This window comes from Arvicanthis niloticus, chromosome 7, assembly GCF_011762505.2.
Source record: "Arvicanthis niloticus isolate mArvNil1 chromosome 7, mArvNil1.pat.X, whole genome shotgun sequence".
NCBI classification, from domain to species: domain Eukaryota; kingdom Metazoa; phylum Chordata; class Mammalia; order Rodentia; family Muridae; genus Arvicanthis; species Arvicanthis niloticus.
Window position 1 is genome coordinate 40,704,203 of NC_047664.1, and position 20,594 is coordinate 40,724,796.

Here is a 20,594-nt window from a genome sequence, read left to right on the forward strand (position 1 = left end):
GTCCTGGCCAAGTGGCAGATGATGGCTTGAAAGGTAGGCTCTGGTCTGAGAGTTCTACACAGGGAAGCTCAGCATAGTGTTCAAAATGGTCAGGAGAGGCCCCTAACGAGGACCCACTTCTCTCTTCCTTTCTTAAGGACCCGCTTGTCCACCAGGCTGCTGCTTTATTGGTACCAGCTCCCCTTGGTTCCTAGGGCCCCTGCATCTTAACACACTGATAATTTGTGTCAACTTATCTTCTTACCTTGGAGTTGCTCCCTCTAAACAGGCAGAACTTATTCTTTATGTCTGAGTACTCAGCCAAAAGTCCGCCCTAGGCAGGCTCTGTCCATTCACCTGTTCTCCAAGTAACTCATATCTCTACGTGGTTTTTGCCATTCTTTGTTGTCACGAGTATGTCATGTATGTCTGGTAGTGTACACGTGCCTGTATGCATGTGTTCGTACCTGGTCTTCTCTGTAGTGCAGGCTTCCTGAGTATAGCCATATCATTCTGCGACCCCAGCATCTGGCTCCCCAGCTGGCTCATCACAGGTGCTCCTGTGCACAATGAGTGACAGTTTGGAGGGGAGGAAATGCCTGGTGATCAGTGCTGTGACTTTTCTACTTAACATGAGTGGTTAAGACACACTTTTGTATTGACAGCAAAGAGGAAGAAACCCTCCAAGTCAGAGGCCAAGGGGACTGTGTCCAAGGTCACTGGGAAGAAAATTACCAAGATCATTGGTCTGGGAAAGAAGAAGCCATCTACAGATGAACAGACATCGTCAGCAGAGGAGGATGTGCCCACCTGTGGTAAGACTCTTCCTCGTATTAGCACACTATCCCTGGGTGTGCTCCGGGGCCGTCTGAATTGTGGAGAACAGTTTCAGCCTTTAGTAATAGAAGAATCTCTAGGGGCTTGTGATACTCTCCACAGTTCTTTCAAGGTAAAAACCAATGTTTTTTGTCGAATGACCACACCTACCTGAGTTTATTCCAGTGCTTCCAGACTTGGCCACAGATGCCAGGCAGGGCAAAGCTCTAGAACTTAGTCTCCTTCGGGTCACACCTAGGACTTAAGAGCTGTCTGGCCATCCCATGGTCGCAGTGTTGTCCCCTCTCCCTCTCCCTCTCCCTCTCCCCCTCCCCCTCCCCCTCCCCCTCCCCCTCCCCCTCCCCCTCCCCCTCCCCCTCCCCCTCCCCCTCTCCCTCCCCCTCCCCCTCCCCCTCCCCCTCCCCCTCCCTCCCCCTCCCCCTCCCCCTCCCCCTCCCTCCCCCTCCCCCTCCCCCTCCCCCCCTCCCCCTCCCCCTCCCCCCCCCCCTCCCCCTCCCCCTCCCCCTCCCCCTCTCTCCCTCTCCCTCTCTCCCTCCCCCTCCCCCTCTCTCCCTCTCCCTCTCTCCCTCTCCCTCTCCCTCTCTCCCTCCCTCTCCCTCTCTCCCTCTCCCTCTCTCCCTCCCTCTCCCTCTCTCCCTCTCCCCCTCCCACTCCCCCTCCCCCTCCCCCTCCCCCTCCCCCTCCCTCTCCCTCTCCCTCTCTCTCTTTCTCTCTCTCTCTCTGTGTAATGCTATTTTGTCAGAGATTGGGTAAAGCATATGGTCTGTAGCCGTCATCAAGCCAGTCTTGCCCACCATGGTGTCTAGACTAGGGGCTAAAGAGAAGAACCAAGCAGGGAGGCTCACCGGAGGGATGTGTATGTAACAGCCAGCTATGCCCACCATGGGGAAAGCAAAGAGGTGGAAGGTGCTATCATGGCACCAAGCTAGGCTGTGGTCAGGCTGTTGGTACAGCCTCCAGGAGAGTGGTAGCAACACCACCCTGTAACAGTCCCAGTAACCACACTTAGGAGAATTGTGTAGTCGCTCTTTCAAGGAGGAAAACTTCATAAGCACAAAGAAGTGATTGCCTTTTGATTTTGTTTTATTTTGTAGTACTAGAGATGTTCTAGGCTAGTGTCCTACCTCCTTGCCCTTTCCTTCCTTAAAAAAATATCAAGAATGGAGCCTGGTATGGGGTACATGCCTGTTATCATAGTACCAAGGAGGCAGAAACATAGAGGGTTGCTGCCAATGAGGCCAGCCTGGGCTAGCCTGGGCTAGCCTGGGCTGTGTAGTGAGTACTAATCAGCCAGAGCTACATAGCAAGACCCTATACCAGAACAAAACAAGAGCAGGAATAAGCTGTAATTGCCCCTGTATTACCGCTCAGACTCTGCTTCCCATCGGTGTGAATACACAGTTCCTTCAGTCATTCTGTTTAGGATCCCCTTTCCTACTGATCACCTTCCTTGGGTGCTGAGTCAGGAAAGAATCGTAGCTTCTGTAGGTACCAGGAGCTAGGTGCACTTCACATCCCTGGACTGTTTCTCATCAAGTGGTTGTTGGGAACAGGACAGAATTAGGTCAGCTGGTAATAAAGGTTTCCACATCATATTTCCTTTCATGAGGAGAGAACTTGGCTGCAGTACAGCCAGCTGGACAAAGCTGTGACCGAGTGGGGAGAGTCTGGGGACATTGCCACACTACTCCTGGCCAACCTCCATCTTCCTGGAGATCTTGGGGACATAGTCTTTCTCCCTGCCTTTGTCATCAGCTCTTGTGATGACAGCAGTTGGGAGTTAAGGCCTCTGTTTTTTTTTTTTCAACTGCTCTAGGTCAGTGAAGAAAATAGAAATTATTTTTTGAGACAAGATTTCACCAGGCAGGCCTTAAATTCAGAGATCTGCCTGCCTCTGTCTCCTGAACACTGGGATTAAAGGCTGGACACAGAAATGCTTTTAGGAGGACTGGTTACGTATTAACATGGCAGACAGGTCAGAGGCCACAGTCTGGGTCCTCCTCTTGCAGAGGAAGCCCCCATGCTCAGAGAAGTCATGAGTCTCCGGCCTCATTGAAGGCAGAATTGGTGCCCCCACCCTCATAAGCTGGCAGTTCTACTCCCTGTAAGTCATATCACTTCCTTATTAGAAGAGCACAGCCTTGTAGGCTTCCCCACAAACCGCTGATACCCTGTTACTGTCACACAGTGGCTGTCTCCATGCTAGTTATTTTCTTGAGAGCTTGGGTGATCCTGAGAGCAGGGGCCTGAGGCTTTGCTGGGCACAGCTCTGGCTTCTGCTGAGACAGTGCCTTCTCTCCACAAGCTCTAAAAATGTCATGCGGCTCTTTGCCAGACCAGAGGTAAGGGTAAGTGTCTCTGGGGGAACAGGGAACAATGGCCATTTTCAGCCCCTCAGAGCAGCTGCAGGGCTTCTCAGCAGAGGAATAGAGCTGGATTCAGGCCCGGGGGACTGACCCTGCCACGCTGAGCCCCTGCAGCTGCTGGGAGACAGCGCTAAGCTGCTGGGCCAGAAGGGCAGAGCAGCTGAGCAGGCAGAAAAGCTTCCCTAGAATTACTGAGCCAAGCTTGGTGCATGTCTGTGCACCGCAGTCTGGTTATGCTAGATGGGGTGCTGTGGATTCCTGGGGTGCTCTTGCCAGGCTTTTGTGGGCTGGGAGCAGACCTGCAAAGGCAGCTGGGCAGCCCCAGGTGCCATCTTTGTCCTCCTGAGAGGCCTTTGAGGGATGCATTAGTGTTGGTCTGGGCAGCTTGTCCGCAGCCCTCAGGGTAAGGTACCCAAGAGACACACCAAGACTCCAGACCCAAGGTGGGTTTTATCTGGCCTTCCATGGGCTGACAAAGTCCCAGAATTCTTGTCACCCTGTAAGTGAAGTTGTGAGATCTGGAAATGCACCCTCCCTCCACCTCTCCTCCTGTCTACTCCCCGCTTCACTCCACACAGGCACCTTACCCTAGTCACACCATCCTGGGTGCAAGCATAAAGACCCTCTCTTGCTACCCACCTGGGATCTCAGACTTGGCCAAGCCTCATTGCATTGCTAGACTATGACACTGCTCTGTAGTGTCTCCATCACCCAGCGCAGGGCTCAGAACATGCTGGCAGAGCCACTCATTGCTTTGGGGGTTCGGGCTGCTTGTCTGGAACATGGACTCTAACAGTTCTTTGGTTTCTGTAGAGTCGGGGTGCAACTGGGCAGGGGCTGAGCGCCCATGTTACTGCCACTGTCTGTTCTTCACCTGCCGTGCTTTAATGTCAACGAAACACATCTGCACAGCAGCCCTGCCCAGGTTCGGGTGAAAAAGTAGACTCTGAGGCCTGCTGAATTAATTTTAAAATTCAAAGTGGACCTTGTTTATTCTTGTCTTTCTTTCTGTAGAACTTGGAGGGGAAAGAATCTCAAAATATTAAACAGAAATTACCCAGTTTTTAAGATATATTAGCACATTGCTGTAACATAGGTGAGATTATAAAAAATAGAAAAAGAATAAAAGCCAAGGGAAAAAAAAAAATAAAACAACAAATCCTCATATAATTGTTCTGGAAGCCTCAAAGCCAGTCCAGGTCCAGGCCTTAAGGTCCTGGCTGCACTCTGGCGCCCTCTGGTGGCAGATGTCTACTTCAGCTGGCGGCTCTGGCACATATCCTTAGCAGGGCAGTGGGTGTAGGTACAAGACTGGGACCCACCCCTTGACTTGATCCCAGCCTGGAGAGGTCTGCATTCTCTGCCTGGCCTTGCTCACCTTGCCAAGAAAATGAAAACTTGGGAACCATTTCTTGGGAAAGTGAGGTACCATGGAGGCCTGTTGACAAACACAGCCATGAACATGTCTGAGAGTTTCCTGTTTCTCTCTCTTTCTGAAACTTAAATCCCAAGAATGTATTAAAATATGGTAATGTCCCATGAAGTCATACTCTAAATGAAGGGAGGACCTGCCTCATGCAATCATTCTGCTTTGGCTGACATGTTGGGAAAGTATCTGGTGACTGTGGGCAGACTCCATCTGGAGCGAGGAGGAGCAAGAGCCGGTGTGGCTGCTCTGCCCAGGCTGGTGTCTGAGACTGTCTGCTGGAGGCTTTCTACAGTGCGGTCACTGGAGGGCCTTGTGCCTCTATATCGCTAATCCTTGCCAGGCCCAGCCACGGGCAGCTCAGCAGACCTGCACAGGACTCGTCCTGTCCCTGTCTGGCAGCTCCATGAAGCCCATATGCCCTAGAGTTCAGAGCCTTCTTGTTTTTTCCTTTCCTTTTCTTTTCTTTTTTTCTTTCGTTTGTTTGTTTTTCGAGACAGGGTTTCTCTGTATAGCCCTGGCCGTCCTGGAACTCACTCTGTAGACCAGGCTGGCCTAGAACTCAGAAATCCATCTGCCTCTGCCTCCCAAGTGCTGGGATTAAAGGCATGTGCCACCACTGCCGGCTGAGCCTTTTTGTTTTTAAGGGCAGGGTCTTCATGTGTCATGTAGATTCATCTTGAATTGAAGCCCTGTATCCAACTTCCTGAGTACTGAGAATATATGTGTACCACACTGGTTAGTTTTGTTTGTTTCTGTTTTTTGTTGTTGTTGAGATAGGGTCTTATATAGCCCAGGCTGGCCTTGAACTCGCTGACCCTCCCTGCTGCATGCTGGGATCACAGGCGTGTGCCTCCACTCCCCATGGAGAGTGACTCTTTAACAGTGGTTAAACAATCCAGGCCTGTGTGATCCTTGTCTACAGAGTATATCAAGTTACTTGAGGGCTTCCTGCCATCCTGTTTGTGGGCTTGTGCTCAGAAAACACTTAGGCTCTGTTGACACAGGTGACTTCTACCCAGAAGTCCAGCGTTTGGCTCTCGGCATGATTGATTGCTGTCAGAACACAGAGCGAACAGTTCTAGTAAGATGTTCATCTGACTGCATTTTAAAGCAGGGCTTTCCTTCTTTCCTTTAAAACAGTAATAAATCAGAACGGTTCCATCTATATTTTAAAAGCCTTTAAAAAAAAAAAAAAAAAAACCCCAATATCATTTAACTGCTATTTCTCGGGTGAGGCCTGTAGCTGTATTGGGAATAATGTCCCTTATCTGTCTCTGATTTCATGTAGGGATCAGGTCTGACTGTGGCCTCTGGTAGGATACCCCACATCTGCCCTCTCCTTCCTGGATGGCCCTTGGAGAAAAACGTTTAAAAGATGCCTGACAACAAGAGAGCAGCGAGTCCCCTGCTCTGGAGCTCACAGGCTTTGTGTCTGTGACTTCATGACAAATGTCAGTCTTTGTTTAGCTAGAGATGCACTTCAGAGTGTGTGGGTACAGGAGAACCAAAGCCACATGAGGACTCACATTTTACATATGTTGGTAGTCATCGCGCAATATCTTGAAAAAAATATTCATCAGAGAGGTACAAACTTTTATCTGGGCACTGAGCCTGTGAGTATGTATATGTGGGAGAACTGGAAGAGACTAAGCACCACCCAGCATTCTCCACTTCCCTTCTCACCTGCTGGTCACCCTTTCCCTGTCTAATCCTTTCTTAATCTCTGAGAGGTAGTGAGTGCACAGTGGGACAGTTGGAGGCCATAGTAGGACAACTGCCACAGTTGCCAGAGTTACCATGGAACCTCCAATTTATGCCTTGAAAAATTTCTAGAAATTTGTGCTTCATGTTTATGATAGTCTCAAATTGTCATTTTGTGTGTGTGTGTTTGACGATTTTTCTCTCATAGGGGATAATCCTCCCTGTAATTCTGTCACATGTGACATCACACTGAATACAGTATCATTCCAGACACACCAGAAAAATCACCAGAAACATCGCCGTACAGATCCAGAACTCAGGCAGTCAGGCTTCATCTGGATTAGTCTCTCCATGAGATGAAGCCCTTGCTTCCACAAGCAGGGATGGAACCTAGAGACCAGGAGGAGGCCTCGGGGCTGTGGGTGGGGAGCTCATACCAGCCACGTTCCATCACTTGCTGGAACATATCCAGCGCTGGGGAGTTTACCACTCCCCGGGCCTCCCACTTCCTGGAGAGTTCTCATCTTCAGATACTTTTATCCTATCTCCCATGCTCTGCGTACAGCATTTGCAGCTGGGTCATTTTGCATGCGATTTCTCGTCCCTTGCATGCAGGCAGCTGTCAGCCGCTTCTAGCCACCCCACGTCCACTGTCACTGTCTCAAGGTGGTTTCCAGGTTCCCTTGTAGAAACCAAGGAGCCGAAGCTGATCCTCACACTGTGAAACAGGTTCTGTCTGTTGAAGAGCCTCCAGGTCCCACTGAAAGCTAGCTGTGTAATAATGACTCTTCTCCCGGTGTGAGCATTTGAAACCTGGGTGTGAGTGTGTGTTTCATGCATGACACTTTTCCTGGTCTGTAAAAGAGCAGAGATAAGGGACGTGGCTTCCTCGGGAGTCTGAGCTGTAGCACCCTCTCCTTGCAGGCTATCTGAATGTGCTATCTAACAGCCGCTGGCGGGAGCGCTGGTGCAGAGTAAAGGACAGCAAGCTCATTCTCCATAAAGACAGGGCTGACCTGAAGACCCACATCGTCTCCATCCCTCTCCGTGGCTGTGAGGTGATTCCGGGCTTGGATTCTAAGCACCCATTGACCTTCCGGCTGCTACGAAACGGACAGGAGGTGGCTGTCCTAGAGGTATGGGATTCCCTGGGGCTGCTATCCAGAGAAGTGTACACAGGTTCTGTCAACACCATGATTAATTAGGTCCTCTGCAGAAGACCTTAGCTCCCTGTAGGGACTCATTTTGATTTAGCCCCTTCCCTCCCTTGGCTAATTCGGTTTTGCATTGTCTTCTGGGTTTCTCGTTTGGAGAGTCAGGGACAATACAGGCTTCCAAGAGCGTCATGCATGACAACTTTGCTTGCCACAGTTCAATGCCTAGCTCCAAATAATGGGTCACTTTTCAGAGTGTCCAGGCAGGCAATAACTGTGGGGAGAAAACAACCTCCATGAAAATACTTCTAAGCATAGGCTACTGAGGCACATGGGGACCGTCTCCTTCACTTGTCCTTTGGAAAGCTCTCTACATTTTAGGGCCCCTGACACCCTGTGGTAGGGGTCATTGAGCTGCAAGCCCATGACTACCTGCGTCCCTTATCATCTGCTTGGCTGCCTTATAGGATAATTCACCAATCTTCCATCTTGTTCTTTTCTGCTTGCCATTACTCCAGACATATTTTCTCTCTTTTCCCCCTTTATCCTTAGTATGATTAAGATATACATGCACGTCATACATTCACAGACTTAAAGAGTTGTGTTTTCCAGGGTATACGTCAGTGTGTTCATGCCATGAGGTCAGCAGAAGTGAGGCTATGTTAGGCTTGGATCAGTGGCTGACATGCGTGCTATCCACCAGACGCAGAGCCCAGTCTTAAATGGCTGTGGTATGGGTAATGGGGCTCTGACCAGGGTCAAGGTGTCCAGGCAAGCAGTCAACAAGATCTTGAATTTCAGTATGTGGGTACTTATTTTCAAAATTGTTGTCACAGTAGGTTTTTGTTTGGTTTATTTTTGGTTTGGTGGGGACCTTACATTGTCCCTGTAGGACTCAGGCACTGGCCCAGATAGTCTCAGGGACCAGGAGGATGACTGTGCCCCCTGGTGGTCGCATGCAATAATACATGGCTTATCCAGTTCTGGGATGCTCTCTCAACCCCTAGCTCTCAGCTGATCTGACGGCAAGTAGCCAAGTGTATTTTTTCTCTTGGCCTCTTAACTGCCTATAAAAATACTTAACAAGGATGGCTTAACATTTTAATAAGCATGATTTTAAAGGTAGTCTGAGAAAAACATTAAAAACGGTATACACAGCTAGTCAAAACCACAGAAAAGTATCACACCTGCAGGGATGCGGTGGACTTGGAGATAAGTTGCCTCCAATAATATCCAGATAAGAGGAACAAGCCTGCAGTCACATACCACACCGGCTACAGCACAGGTTAGGACCCTGGGGGCCATGGGGTAGAGCGCCCACACGCTCTCCAGGCCAGGCCCTCAGCACAGTTTACAACTTGCTGTGGCTCAGGTGTAACTACTCTTGTAAATCTCTGTGTCTTCTATCCTGGTGCCCTCTCCCAGGTAATGGGGAGGCATCTTGGTGGCTCAAATTTTAAGTCTCTTTCTACAATTTTTCTGTACCCTCTGGCTCTCCAGCCTAGTGTGAACACAAAGCGAATCCTCTCACTCAGACAATGAGGCTGGCATCTTTCTCATCCACACTCAGGCCTCCGTGTTCTCTTTCCCTTCCTGACATGCATCTTTGTCTCTCTTCCCCGTGCCAGGCATCCTCTTCTGAAGACATGGGCAGATGGATTGGCATCTTGCTGGCTGAGACGGGGTCCTCCACGGACCCGGGAGCCCTGCACTACGACTACATAGATGTGGAGATGTCAGCAAATGTCATTCAGACAGCGAAACAGACCTTCTGGTAAGACTCACGCATGACCTGTGGAAGGCCTGAACTCAGCCACATTCCTCTTCTGTTTGACAGTAGGTGCTCAGTGACCACGCAGACCAGAAGCACACCCGAGGACTTTTCCTTGGTGAGGTGCTATCCCTGATGACCCTGATGGTGGTCATTTTGGCCTTCTGGGATTTCTGCTAGAGTGGCCTTGGCAAACTTGTCTGAAGATGTTGTACTGGCTTCATGGGCCCTGTGATCCCTGTACATCTGCTTAGCTCTGCCCTTGCAGCCAGACACTATAAGGGATCGTGGCTGTTTTTATTTACACCATGAGTTGTAGCCCTGAGCTTGCCCTGTGAGCAGCTGTTGTGCCCCACCCACTTGTGACAGAGGTCTTCTAGGAAGCAGAGAAGATTCTTCTGTATGTTGCTGAAACAAGGCCCAACATCTCAAAAGCTGTCAGTGTAGCACTTTCTAAATTTGAGTCGTAACAAATAATTCTACTTCGGGCAAAAGCATATTTTTGAGCCCAGATGCTTCCCGAGCACAGTAATCATGAGGGCTTTGTAGCAGCAGATCCTGCAGGGTCCACAGCCCATGTGGGGATTCGGCATTGTCAGCTGTTCCACAGGGTGAGCGTTTTTCTCCATGGTCGCCTGAGATGTGTTCTCCTTTCTCACTCTCTGACACAGACTGCTGTCCCAGCTGTGAACAGGTCTCTCCACAGCACTGTGCCCCTGGCATGCGTTCCCTTTACACACATTGGAAGTAGGGAGTGTCAAATATATTTGGGGTAGCCTTGGGCTAGAGAACTCCAGTGGCCACGGTGTGTTGTAGTGAATCCCACATGGCCCAGGGGTGCAGAGCCACACATCAGCTACAAGGAGGAGCTCCAGGCAGTGGGTTGCCAGTGCACCTGGCGGCCATTCCCAGCTTCCTGGTTTTACCTTGAACGATAATCAATGGGTTGGGATGGAGCTTAGTTGTTACAGTGCTTTTCCAAGCATGCCCAAGGCCCTGAGCTCACTCCCCAGCACGCATAAACTGGTGCACATCTCTAATTTAAGCATATGGGTGGTAGAGGCAGGAAGATCTGAAGTTCAAGGTCATCTTTTGCTGCATAGTGAGTTCAAGGCTATCCTGGAATACATGAGACCATGTCTCAGGAAAATAGGATAACTGATAGACGTTGGGCCTTTCAGACAAACATAACCTTAGAATGGATCCATTTCCCCTAGCAATTAACTAATTCTGAGCCAGTGAAGGGAGGCTTACCCAGAAGGTGGTTTCCACATTCGTACAAGCACTATGTACGCAATGGCTCCCCAGCTCAGTGACTCCCTTCTGATGATAAAGTGGCAGATTCACACAGTGGGGCCACTGGTGTGTACAATGAAAATTCAAACAGTGGGACCACTGGTGTGTACTGTGGAGATTCACACAGTGGGGCCACTGGTGCATACAGTAGAGATTCACACAGTGGGACTACTGGTGTGCACAGTGGAGATTCACACAGTGGGGCCACAGTGGTGATGGTGACAGGAGCAGGCCTGTCCCTAGAGCAGTGTTATTCTGTGGCCTTCATGTCAGAGCACAGAGTCTAATTAAGAGACTGCCACTCATTAAGACTGTCCACAGCTACCTACCTAAGAGGCTGTGGGTATGTGCCCCTCTCTCCCAGATTCATATCCTGTGAGGCTGCTTTTCCCCACATATGTCACCCAAGTAGCACAGTGTGGCCATTGGGTACAGAAGCAGGAATAGGAACCCAGTTACCAATCTCAGAGAGACATTTATGACCTGAAAATCAGCAACACCTTATTTATGTTGGAAAAATTTCACAAACACATACACGCCCCCCACACATGTGAATGTATGTATACATTTATACACAAATATATATTAACTATGATGAACTATGATAGACCTATGATTATTGTTTTTAAATGAGTACATTTCTCACATTTTCTTTAAATTTAGTAGGTAGCTGACAGGAACTCTTCACAGAAGAGCTGAGACCAGCCATGAGTCCCTACTACTAGGAAGTATGAACAGTGCATCCTGGGCCAGCTATGACATGCCAGCATGCACCTAGACACTTAAGTCACTCTCTGTATCTGACCCCCTTCTAAAAAAAAAAAAAAAAAAAAAAAAAAAAAAAAACATTTAAAAAAGAATTTTAAAATGTTTTTATTGTATTCTTTCCTCTCCCCCAACTCCTCCCAGACCCTCCAACCACTCAGCTTAATGGTTTTCTTTTCTATCTTTACCTCAAACAAAACAAAACAAAGAAAATAAACCCCAAAAGACAAACCCCAGGCTATAACAACAACAGAAGCACATATGAAAAAGCCTGGGATCCTTTTGTGTTGGCAACTACTCCTGGGCATGGGGCCAGGCCTAGAATGTGGGTGATATGCCTGGTGACCCTCCATTGCAGAAAAATGGATCTTTCCTTTTCTAACAGGTATTAGTTGCAAATAGCTTAATTTGGGAAGATGGAGATTGAAACAGAGTCTTTCTGTATCTTTGGCTGCCCTGGAACTCATCATGTAGACCAGGCTGGTCTCAAACTCACAGAGATCCACCTGCCTCTGTTTTATGAGTGTTGAAATTAAAGGTGTGTACCACCATACCTGGCACAATTAGCGTCTTGGTTTGTGGTGGGACTTTGTGTCTACTTCTCCTTCTCAGTGCTGGGATTTTGTCATTGTGAACATGTGCAGATCTCGTGTGTGCTGCCACAGTCTCTGCGAGTTCGTATGTGTATCTGTCCTGTTGTGTCTGGAAGACACTCCTTCCCTGGAGTCACCCACCACCTCTGGCTCCTATAGTCTTTTGGCCTCTTCTTCCTCATAGATCCCGGAACCTTGGAGGGGTTAGGACTGAGTCTCCAAAGTCTCTTGTTCCTTCCATATTGTCTAGTTGTAGATCTGTGCTCCTTACCACCTACTGTAAGAAGCAGCCTCTCTAACGAGGGTTGAGCAACACAGTATGTCATTAGGAATCATTTTATTGCTGTTTCTTTATCAGAGTGATAGTAGTCTGTCTCCCCCTAGGACCTATTTAGTCTGGGGTTCTTAGCCACAGTAGTCGTGTTAGGTGTGAGTCCCATCTTATGGAGTGTGCCCTAACATCAGGCAAAGAATGACTGGTCACTACAATGACATTGGTGCCATTACTGCACTGGTGTATCTTGCATAATATATAATAATATATTATAATATAGAACATAATTGCTATTGTGGGTCAGTAGGGTTTGTGCCTGGGTTATGTTAATGGTTATTTGTTTCCCCTCCTGCAGTGTGTATAGTACACACAGCACTATGAGACCAGTCAGTAGCTGTAAAACTTCTTGTTGGGCACCAGCTCTGTTTCTCTAGGTTTGATGGGCTAAGTAAGTGGTATCTTCAGCAATAGTGTCTTACCATCAGCTTGTGGAGGAAACCAATAACATTGCCTGTAATGTTGGGATGGCTATGGGACCCCATCAGCCAAAGACTCAATAAGATGTAACCCATTCCTGCAAATGGGGTTTTACTTGGTGCATTGTCTCTCTATGGTGTCTTCATTTAAATTCCTTTTATATATTTCAGGAAGCTTCTGCAGTAGTAGGTTTCCAAGTGGCTTTTCAAAAGGCCTCTAGTATTAATCGTCCCTCCCATATCCCCTCCTTTTACCCCCATCTTTCCCTCCCCCTCCCTGTTTAATTCTTCTATTCTAGTTTCACTTTATAACTCTATATCCCATTTTTGGGATAGCTTCCCCCGCCCCTGGCACCCCTAGTCCCTTGCTACTTAACTCCTATAGATATTTTAAATGAGAAAGATTCTGTATGACAAAGAAAACCATCACTCCAGCAAAGTGGCTGCCTACAGAACAGGGGGGGAAAAAAACTATCACTTAAACATTTGGCAAAAGGCATATTAGAGTATGCATAGATCTAAAAAAAAAAAAAAAAATCTGAACACCAAGAAAACAAACCGCTTGTTAAAACGGGGTGTAGAACCATCTTAGGGTTTCCTCTTGAGGAGGAAGGGGTTTGTTTCAGCCTAGAGTCTCACCTCACAGTCTACCTTGGAAGTCAAGGCAGGCACTCAAGTGGGGAACCTCACCCTGTGAAGTCTCCACAGCCTGATCTGTTAACAGTTGTTAGCTGTGCTTATGTGGAAATTACTAAAATCCTCAAAACTCACAGTCTGTTAACTCTAACCAGCAAGCAGATCACCACATTCAGGAGAAACCCTGAATGAAAAAGTATTTGCCTCCACACACAGCTCAGTTTTTCCTTTTTAACTGACCAGAATTTTAATTTAAACCAAATGTAGGGTGGTCACATCTTGGAGAAAGGAATGCAAGTCGCTGTATCGAACACTCTTCATTAAAAAGGCACATGCCATAAACTTAGCCTAGGATCCTTTTTTTTTTAACCTCATTAAAATCTTTTTAGGGATGTCAGCTAGCAATAAAGCTAATTTTCATGTTTCAGTTTTCAAGCCAAACATTCCCATAAAACTTAACAGAGAGGAGACTGAACAAGGAAACAGCCCTCAAAATATGGCAGCTTGCCAAACAATAGATGGCCTGCGATTAAGTTAATTTTTCGCTTTTTGTAACTTGGCGGCCATGTGGTGAGTCTTTGCCAAATGATTATGAAAATTATCAGCAATTGTGTCTGACTGGAGGAAAAAAGACAGTAAGGTTTTGAAAAGGAACAGGAAACAGAGAAAAAAAACAACTTGTAGGATTGTCCTGGGAGATGGGCATGCAGATGGGCATGCAGGGGTACAGATGGCGCTGGACACCGTGACATGTCCTGGGGCTGACCAACGGCTGTGGGTCACGTGACAGAAGGACAGTGTCCTGGCATTTCCCCTGAAGCTCTCACAAGTGTTTCCCATTGTAGGCCCAGCAGAGTGTGGTGGTGGTAATATGTATCTGCCTGACTAGAGGGGGACAGGGTGGGGAGAGCCACCTCCCGGCCACCATCTTCAGGTCCCTGAATTTGCATATAGCCTTCCCTGGGATACCCTTACGTTTTAGAGTCAGACTCATTTCTGCTTACACACCTGGCTGAAAGTCACTTTGGAAAAAGTGCCAGAGGGGAGCGGGAAGCCCCTGCTTACTCTTGGCTCCATGTGAGTTCTCTTGACTGGCCTGTGCCCTCTCTGTAGACGTTAGGATATTCTGGCCAGGGGAGGCCTTCTGCCAACAAGGACACATGTGTGTCATGTTTCTTGAATTCTTCAAACATCTCCATTGAAGGAATCGGAAATGTGCCCAGCTAGGGACCTGGGCTCTGGTGACTGTCTTTGATCTTCCCGATGTCTGTGTGTAAGTGTGAGTCCTGGGCAGGTTGCCAGTGCCTGACGCTGTAAAGCAAGTATGCGGTTCCTGCTCTAAGGAGGAGAAAGAGTTCTGTGCACACACATGCAGCACTGAGCGGTTAGCAGTGGCCGTGCTCAGCGCCAGCAGGTGAAGGCACACTTGGTATCCTGCCATTCTTCCATTTATCATGTCTCGTTCACAACGGTCCCAGATAGTCCCTCAACTGAGACATTCGGTCGATGCCTTACATGCGCATGCGAAACATGCAGCAACTTCAAGTGGCCAGTGGCTCTTTTCTTCTTGAGTTTCCTCCTTCCTGTACATTTAACTTTGCTACACTTGATTTGATGCAGACTTAGCATAGAGTCATTATATCAATGTCCATAAGCTAAGAAGTGTAGAATGCTGGTCTGCTGGAGGAGCCGTGCTTTCCAGCAGGGGGCAGCAATGCACTGTGAGAGTGTGGCCTTAGGTTGTGCACAGCCACACAGTTGGCTGTGTTGCCCCAAGCTACTTTTCTCAGAGGAACAGTTTTGGGGGGAATACATTTGTGTTTAACTTTCCGTGATTTAAGTTTCCCCAGTTAGGAGCAAATTCTACCTTGGTTATTTCTTCCTAGATTTTCACAGTTGTCCTGAAACAAGCCCATCTCTTCTCATTATGCTCTAGAAATTGGGGTGACAGAACACCCCAGAAGCTTGTGTTCTAGTGGGGGGAGACAGACAAGGAGCAGGTACAGGATAGGTTAAGTTGGGGCACAGAAGAAAGTCAGCACTGAAGAGGGAAGGGGCTTCTTAACGTCAAGGAAGGACACCCTTACCCCATCTCCCCAGGCACACGGTTGGGAAGAGCAGTGCTCCAGGTAGGCAGAGTGAAGAGGCGGAAGGGACTGAGGTGCTCCAGAGCATTCCTGACACCATGGAGGCCGGGAAGGAGAAGCCAGAGGAGCCAGGGGGCAGAGCTGGAGTCTGGTGCATGCAGCCTGTCCTAGACAGTGTTTCGCTTGATTGTTTTTGGTGACTTTGGAAGCCTCTGGGTAGTAAGATGCCAGGCTGATGTGCACTTGCTCTCTGAGAAGCAAGGACAGGGAGGAGAAGCAAACTGCCCTTTTCCAAGGTGCAGACTCTTGTTCTCCACCTTTGGCCACGAGGTATGGGTCTTCTCACACCAGGTGACACCGTAGTTCTCTGTGGACTCTGGCAGGGAGCCACTATTCTGACACAGTCCTGGCGATCAACAGCTCTGTCCCTTCAGATGTCATTCACAAACCCAGTTTGCCACTGATGCTCGTTACAGAGCGGATGTTAACCTGAGATCCTCACCACCCCACAGACCTCCTTAGACCGCAGGAAGTGGTTCATTTGCTAGGTCACTGGTGTGTTAGGAATCCACCAGTTTGAAGCTCTTGGGTAGAGTGTGAGCTATGGGAGACCAGGGCTTCCTCTTCTCCCCTGGTTACAGTGCCCTCTCCCTGGATCTAGCACCTTCCTTGGGTACATGCCTTCTCTAGGTACAGTGACTTTTCTGGGTGGAATGCTTTCCCTGAATACAGTATGCTCCCAGAGTAAGCACCTTTCCTGGGTACATCTTCTTTCTGGGTGCACGCCTCTGTGTGTAGTACCTTCCCTGGGTGAATCTCCTTCCTGATGCCTTCATTCTGGAAGTTCTTCCACCCTGTCATCTCGGAGTAGAAAGTCCCAGACTGTGATCATATGGCTGTTTCCTTAGCTACTGGCAAATCCTCCAGGCTTGCCAGGGACGGCAAGCAGTTCATTATGATGGGCAAAGGCAGCCTGTCTCCTGTTATCATCAGGGAATTCTAAGGATTTAGGGGCTCTGGCCAAGAGCAGGAACCAAAACCCAATCATGCATCTCTCGTATCCCAGCAGCACAGGCTTCTGAAGCCTTAGCATGGTTACCCACAGTGCCCTCAGAAGAGCCGGGACCAGCTGAAGGTATGCTCTGTGGCTGCCAGAGATTCTGAGTGTTTGCTGAACAACTGCAAACATCCCAAAGATGGCCAGGGAGTGGTGTGGACCATGCTGTTCCCTGCCTTTGGGAATGGCCAGACTCTGCAGACAGAACAAAACTGGCTCACAGCTATGAGATGCCCAGCCTGTCAGAAAGAGCTCCTGTGCCCTCCCTGCATGCGTTCCCTGTCATAATGAAAATAGTGGTGGCTGTCCCATTCCCTCCACTTGTAGGTGCTGCTGTATGTCCCCATATATGGTATCCGTAGTCTGTGCTGGGGCCTGTCTTTGCTCTGGGTGAGGATTGGCCCGAGTCCCTTTAAGATGGCATGTGCTGCTGCCTAAGGGCCTGACGTAGCCTTTGGTTGCATCAGTGTTCAGAGAGGCCCTGCTGGTTAACTGACATGTGCGTGTTTCTCTCTCTCAGCTTTATGAACAGGCGGGCAGTGTCCACTAGCCCATATCTGGGGAGCCTCTCCAATGGCTATGCTCATCCCAGTGGGACAGCACTACACTATGATGACGTCCCCTGTGTCAACGGATCGGTGAGTGTCCTTCAAGAGCTGATGGTCAGTTTTGGTTGTTGACAAATTGCTGGTCAGGTCTGTCCTGGAGTGTCTATTTTTCATCTAGTATGATGGAGAATTAAACTACATCCCCCAAACCCTCGTCTCTGACATGAGTATCAGGTCATGTGACCCCTAGTAGACAGCTCATCTGTCATCAACATGTACAGCTCAGTATCCAAGAGGCTGGCTAGAAGACCATGGGTTAAATTAGAATAAATAGGTGGAGCTGGAAGAACATTCCGTTTTACAGTGTGGGTAAGTCAGATACAGTGCAGGGTAAGTTACCCTGATTAGTTTTGCCCAACACAGCTGCAGTCACCATCACCCGGAAGCAGTGCCACACATTGCTGCCTTGCCGCACACTCACTTGGCTCCTGGCTCTGCCTGCCCAGTGAGCAGGTGTGGGACAGCGTGCGTGGGAAGCCTGTACTGAGAGAAGCCTGCGTGTTTGTTTCTTAGGGGTTCCTCGACCTTAGGTGATGTTTTAGACTTCGCCCTTTCCCCGATATTCTGATGGCAGGAGCCAGGGTGCACTGGAAGAGTTCCTGGTGTGGTGCTCTGTCCTTGCCCTATACCCTGTAGACAGATCTTAGGGAGGGGCTTTGCCGGGTGAGGGCTGTGAGCAGGACTCTCAGCTCAGCCTTTGTATCATCGTGGTCCCCAGCTCCCACCCTCATTCCCACCCCATTCTGGCTATTGCACCATTCTCAAGGTGGGACGTGGCCTCCACTTAATGTGTAGACACCAGCAGCACTGTGTCAGCCCTGTTTCTGTACCCCAGCATGTAGGCTCCCCTCAAGGGTGAGCTGCCCCTCCCCGCCTGTGGCCTTAGACAACGCCTCCACATATCCATGCACCACGCACACACACACACACACACACACACAGTGAGGATCTGATAAGTCACATCATGCTCACTTGTCCCTGTCACCTGGACAGTCCAGACACTATGCTAACTCAGGTTCTCCCAGTGCTTCTCCCCAGATTCACCCATGGTTTGATGTGCAGTTGGAAATAAACAGTTCTGCACTGCATCCTCCTCACATGTATGCTCTGGGCTTCCTTAGCCTGTTTCCCGCGTGCAGGCCTCTGCTACCTTGTGACTACATTTTGGAGGCTTCATTTCCGGATTCCATTAATGTCTAAGCTTTATGCCCTAATGCTCAGCGTGTCAGAAATTTAATTTGTTCTGCATCCCTTTTCTTTTTTCTTCCATTTTTCCTTTTTTTTTTTTTTTAGAAAGGACTCTGCACACACACTCTAGAAAGTTCTGTGGGATTTCTGTCACTGTTTACTAAGGGTTCCCATGTGACTCGATCCTTGCTATTTTAGGAAAATGAGAGTCAAGTACAGATCATTATGGACCTGCGTGGCTGTCACTGTGAAACGCTCCGTTCTGGCATCTCTACGTTGTTTTAGGTTGCTCGTTTGTCCCCAGCATCACAAAAATAGACGCTGATGTGGCTGCAGAGGAGACACCCCCACCCTGGGATTTTTAGGCCTTTCCTATTTTTATAACAAAGGGCTATAATTACAGTCTGGCAGGAGGGCGCGCACAAGGCGAACATAAAGAACAGGCTGAGATGGGCAGAATCTATGAATTAATATTTCTTTTTATAATGCAGGCAATTTACAAAGACCTTTGAAGCCTAAAGGGATCTGGCACTGCCTATGTGGGGTTTCTTTATACTTTCATGCCTGTGCTCTGGGATCCCTGTGTCCTGTGACGTGGCTTTGAGCTGTTAACTCTTTGTTCAGGTCGTCAGCTAGTACAATGCCATTGTCCCATCCAAGGCTGCATCCTGTGATGACTTGGCTTCTGTCATCAGCAGACTCTTTGGGCTGTGACATTCTCTTCAGAGAATGCTCAAGTGCAGGACTTAGATTGTGTTGACCTTGGTGGTGAATTTGCTGGCCCCAAGGGCATCAGAGATGAGCCTGGGGTGCTCTTTGTCCTGGTCATGTTCCTGTGTCAGAGCCTGAGGCTCTCTGACAGCACATTGTGTGGCCGTGAGCTTGACTTTGGCCAGCTCTGCCTCTCCCTGGTTGTGTGAGCTGCTGTTGCCTCAGTTTCCCCTGATTTCCAAGGAGACTCTGTGATAAATCATCCAGTGTGTGCAGAGCACAGCAGGTGCCATGGCTCTTGACCATGATCTCACACACCTTCCTGTGGAGCACGGAGGGAGCTCCAGGCTCTGCCCAGCTCCCCTGACCTCACTTCCTGTGCACCAGGGAACTTTCAAACTCCAGGCCCCTAGAGCTGGTAATGCCACCTCAGCATGCTTCCTTTTGAAAAACAAAACAAAAACGTCATGATCCAGTGACTCTGGGAACAACTTAAGGACAGAGAAATCTTCCTAGGACTCCAAAGGCAAAGGGGTTCTTATGACGCAGCCCACAGCTGTGGGAGACGTGCCTGCCGTGCATGTGTGTGTGTGTCTGTGTGTGTGTGTCTGTGTGTGTGTGTCTGTGTGTGTCTGTGTGTGTGTGTCTGTGTATGTCTGTGTGTGTCTGTATGTGTCTGTGTGTGTGTGGCCATGAGGAGTATTGGGGGGCTGCTAACATCTCACAGTGCTGACCTTCTCTGTTCTCGTCTGGCCGCTAACAAACAGGCTGTGTGTGTTGCAGTGGGACATGGATGGCGGCTTTCCAGGCTGTGGGAGCAGAGGCCCCGTGGAAGAGGTGCTTTATGATAACGCGGGCCTCTACGATAACTTGCCATCGCCGACAATCTTTGCTCGCTCCTCTCCTGCTGACCGGAGGGCATCTCGGCCACCTACTGACAGGCTGTCCTCTAACCACTACAAATCCCCCACCTCCTGCAGCCCACCCTGCTCCCCATCTGTCACTAACACCTCTTCTGTGGGGAGGGCGTCTCTCGGGCTGCACTCCCAGGTACAGACTAAGTTCCTAAACTCCTCAACATCAGTGGGTCTGCAGTGACCATGTGCTCACCGTCCCTCGCACACCAAAGTGAAACGTAGTCTTCACAGTTAGCCACGGAGGGACTAGAGACACATTTGTGACCAGCTCCCAGTTTGTCTCCTAGAATTCCCCAGTATTTTGAGAACTGTGTCAGAGATTATGAAAAGAGGCCATGCCACTTTCCAGAAAATTCTGGAATGCCAGGTTTCTCTAATATATTCTACCTTGGGTATAAGTTAGCAAGGGTTGCCCCCAGGGAGTGGTTGCTTCCTGTCCTTAAATATGACCAGCGCCATGCCGAGAACCAGAGTGCTGTTAGGGAGAGGATGACGTGTGCCCTGTACCTGTGTGACAGGAAGGCTCTGATTCTGAGTGGCAGATAGACTTGAGGCTGAACTCTTGTTCCTCCACCCTGTGGCATGCACCAGCATTCCTGAGCAGACACTAACAGCTTCCAGGAATTTTGAATCGCGTGTACTCTTCATTTGGAGACTCTTGTAGACTCTGCCCGGAGTCCTGGGTACCTCAGTTAGGGACACTGAAAAGAGAAAGCAAGAGGCCAGCCTTTCTGCATTCTGCTATACTC

At 49.1% G+C, this 20,594-nt stretch overlaps 1 protein-coding gene across 2 annotated transcripts in view; it reads left to right on the top strand.

Moving 5' to 3' along the window:
* Positions 1-20,594, top strand: part of Afap1 (actin filament associated protein 1) — a 109,771-nt gene that overhangs the window by 77,836 nt on the left and 11,341 nt on the right. The window contains exons 9-13 of one of the 2 annotated variants that reach the window (XM_034508766.2): positions 645-794; positions 7,237-7,448; positions 9,095-9,240; positions 16,942-17,059; positions 19,712-19,978. In XM_034508766.2, the coding sequence (XP_034364657.1) occupies positions 645-794; positions 7,237-7,448; positions 9,095-9,240; positions 16,942-17,059; positions 19,712-19,978 (893 nt within the window). The remainder of the gene's footprint in view (positions 1-644; positions 795-7,236; positions 7,449-9,094; positions 9,241-16,941; positions 17,060-19,711; positions 19,979-20,594) is intronic. The other variant, XM_034508765.2, reaches the window with a different exon arrangement.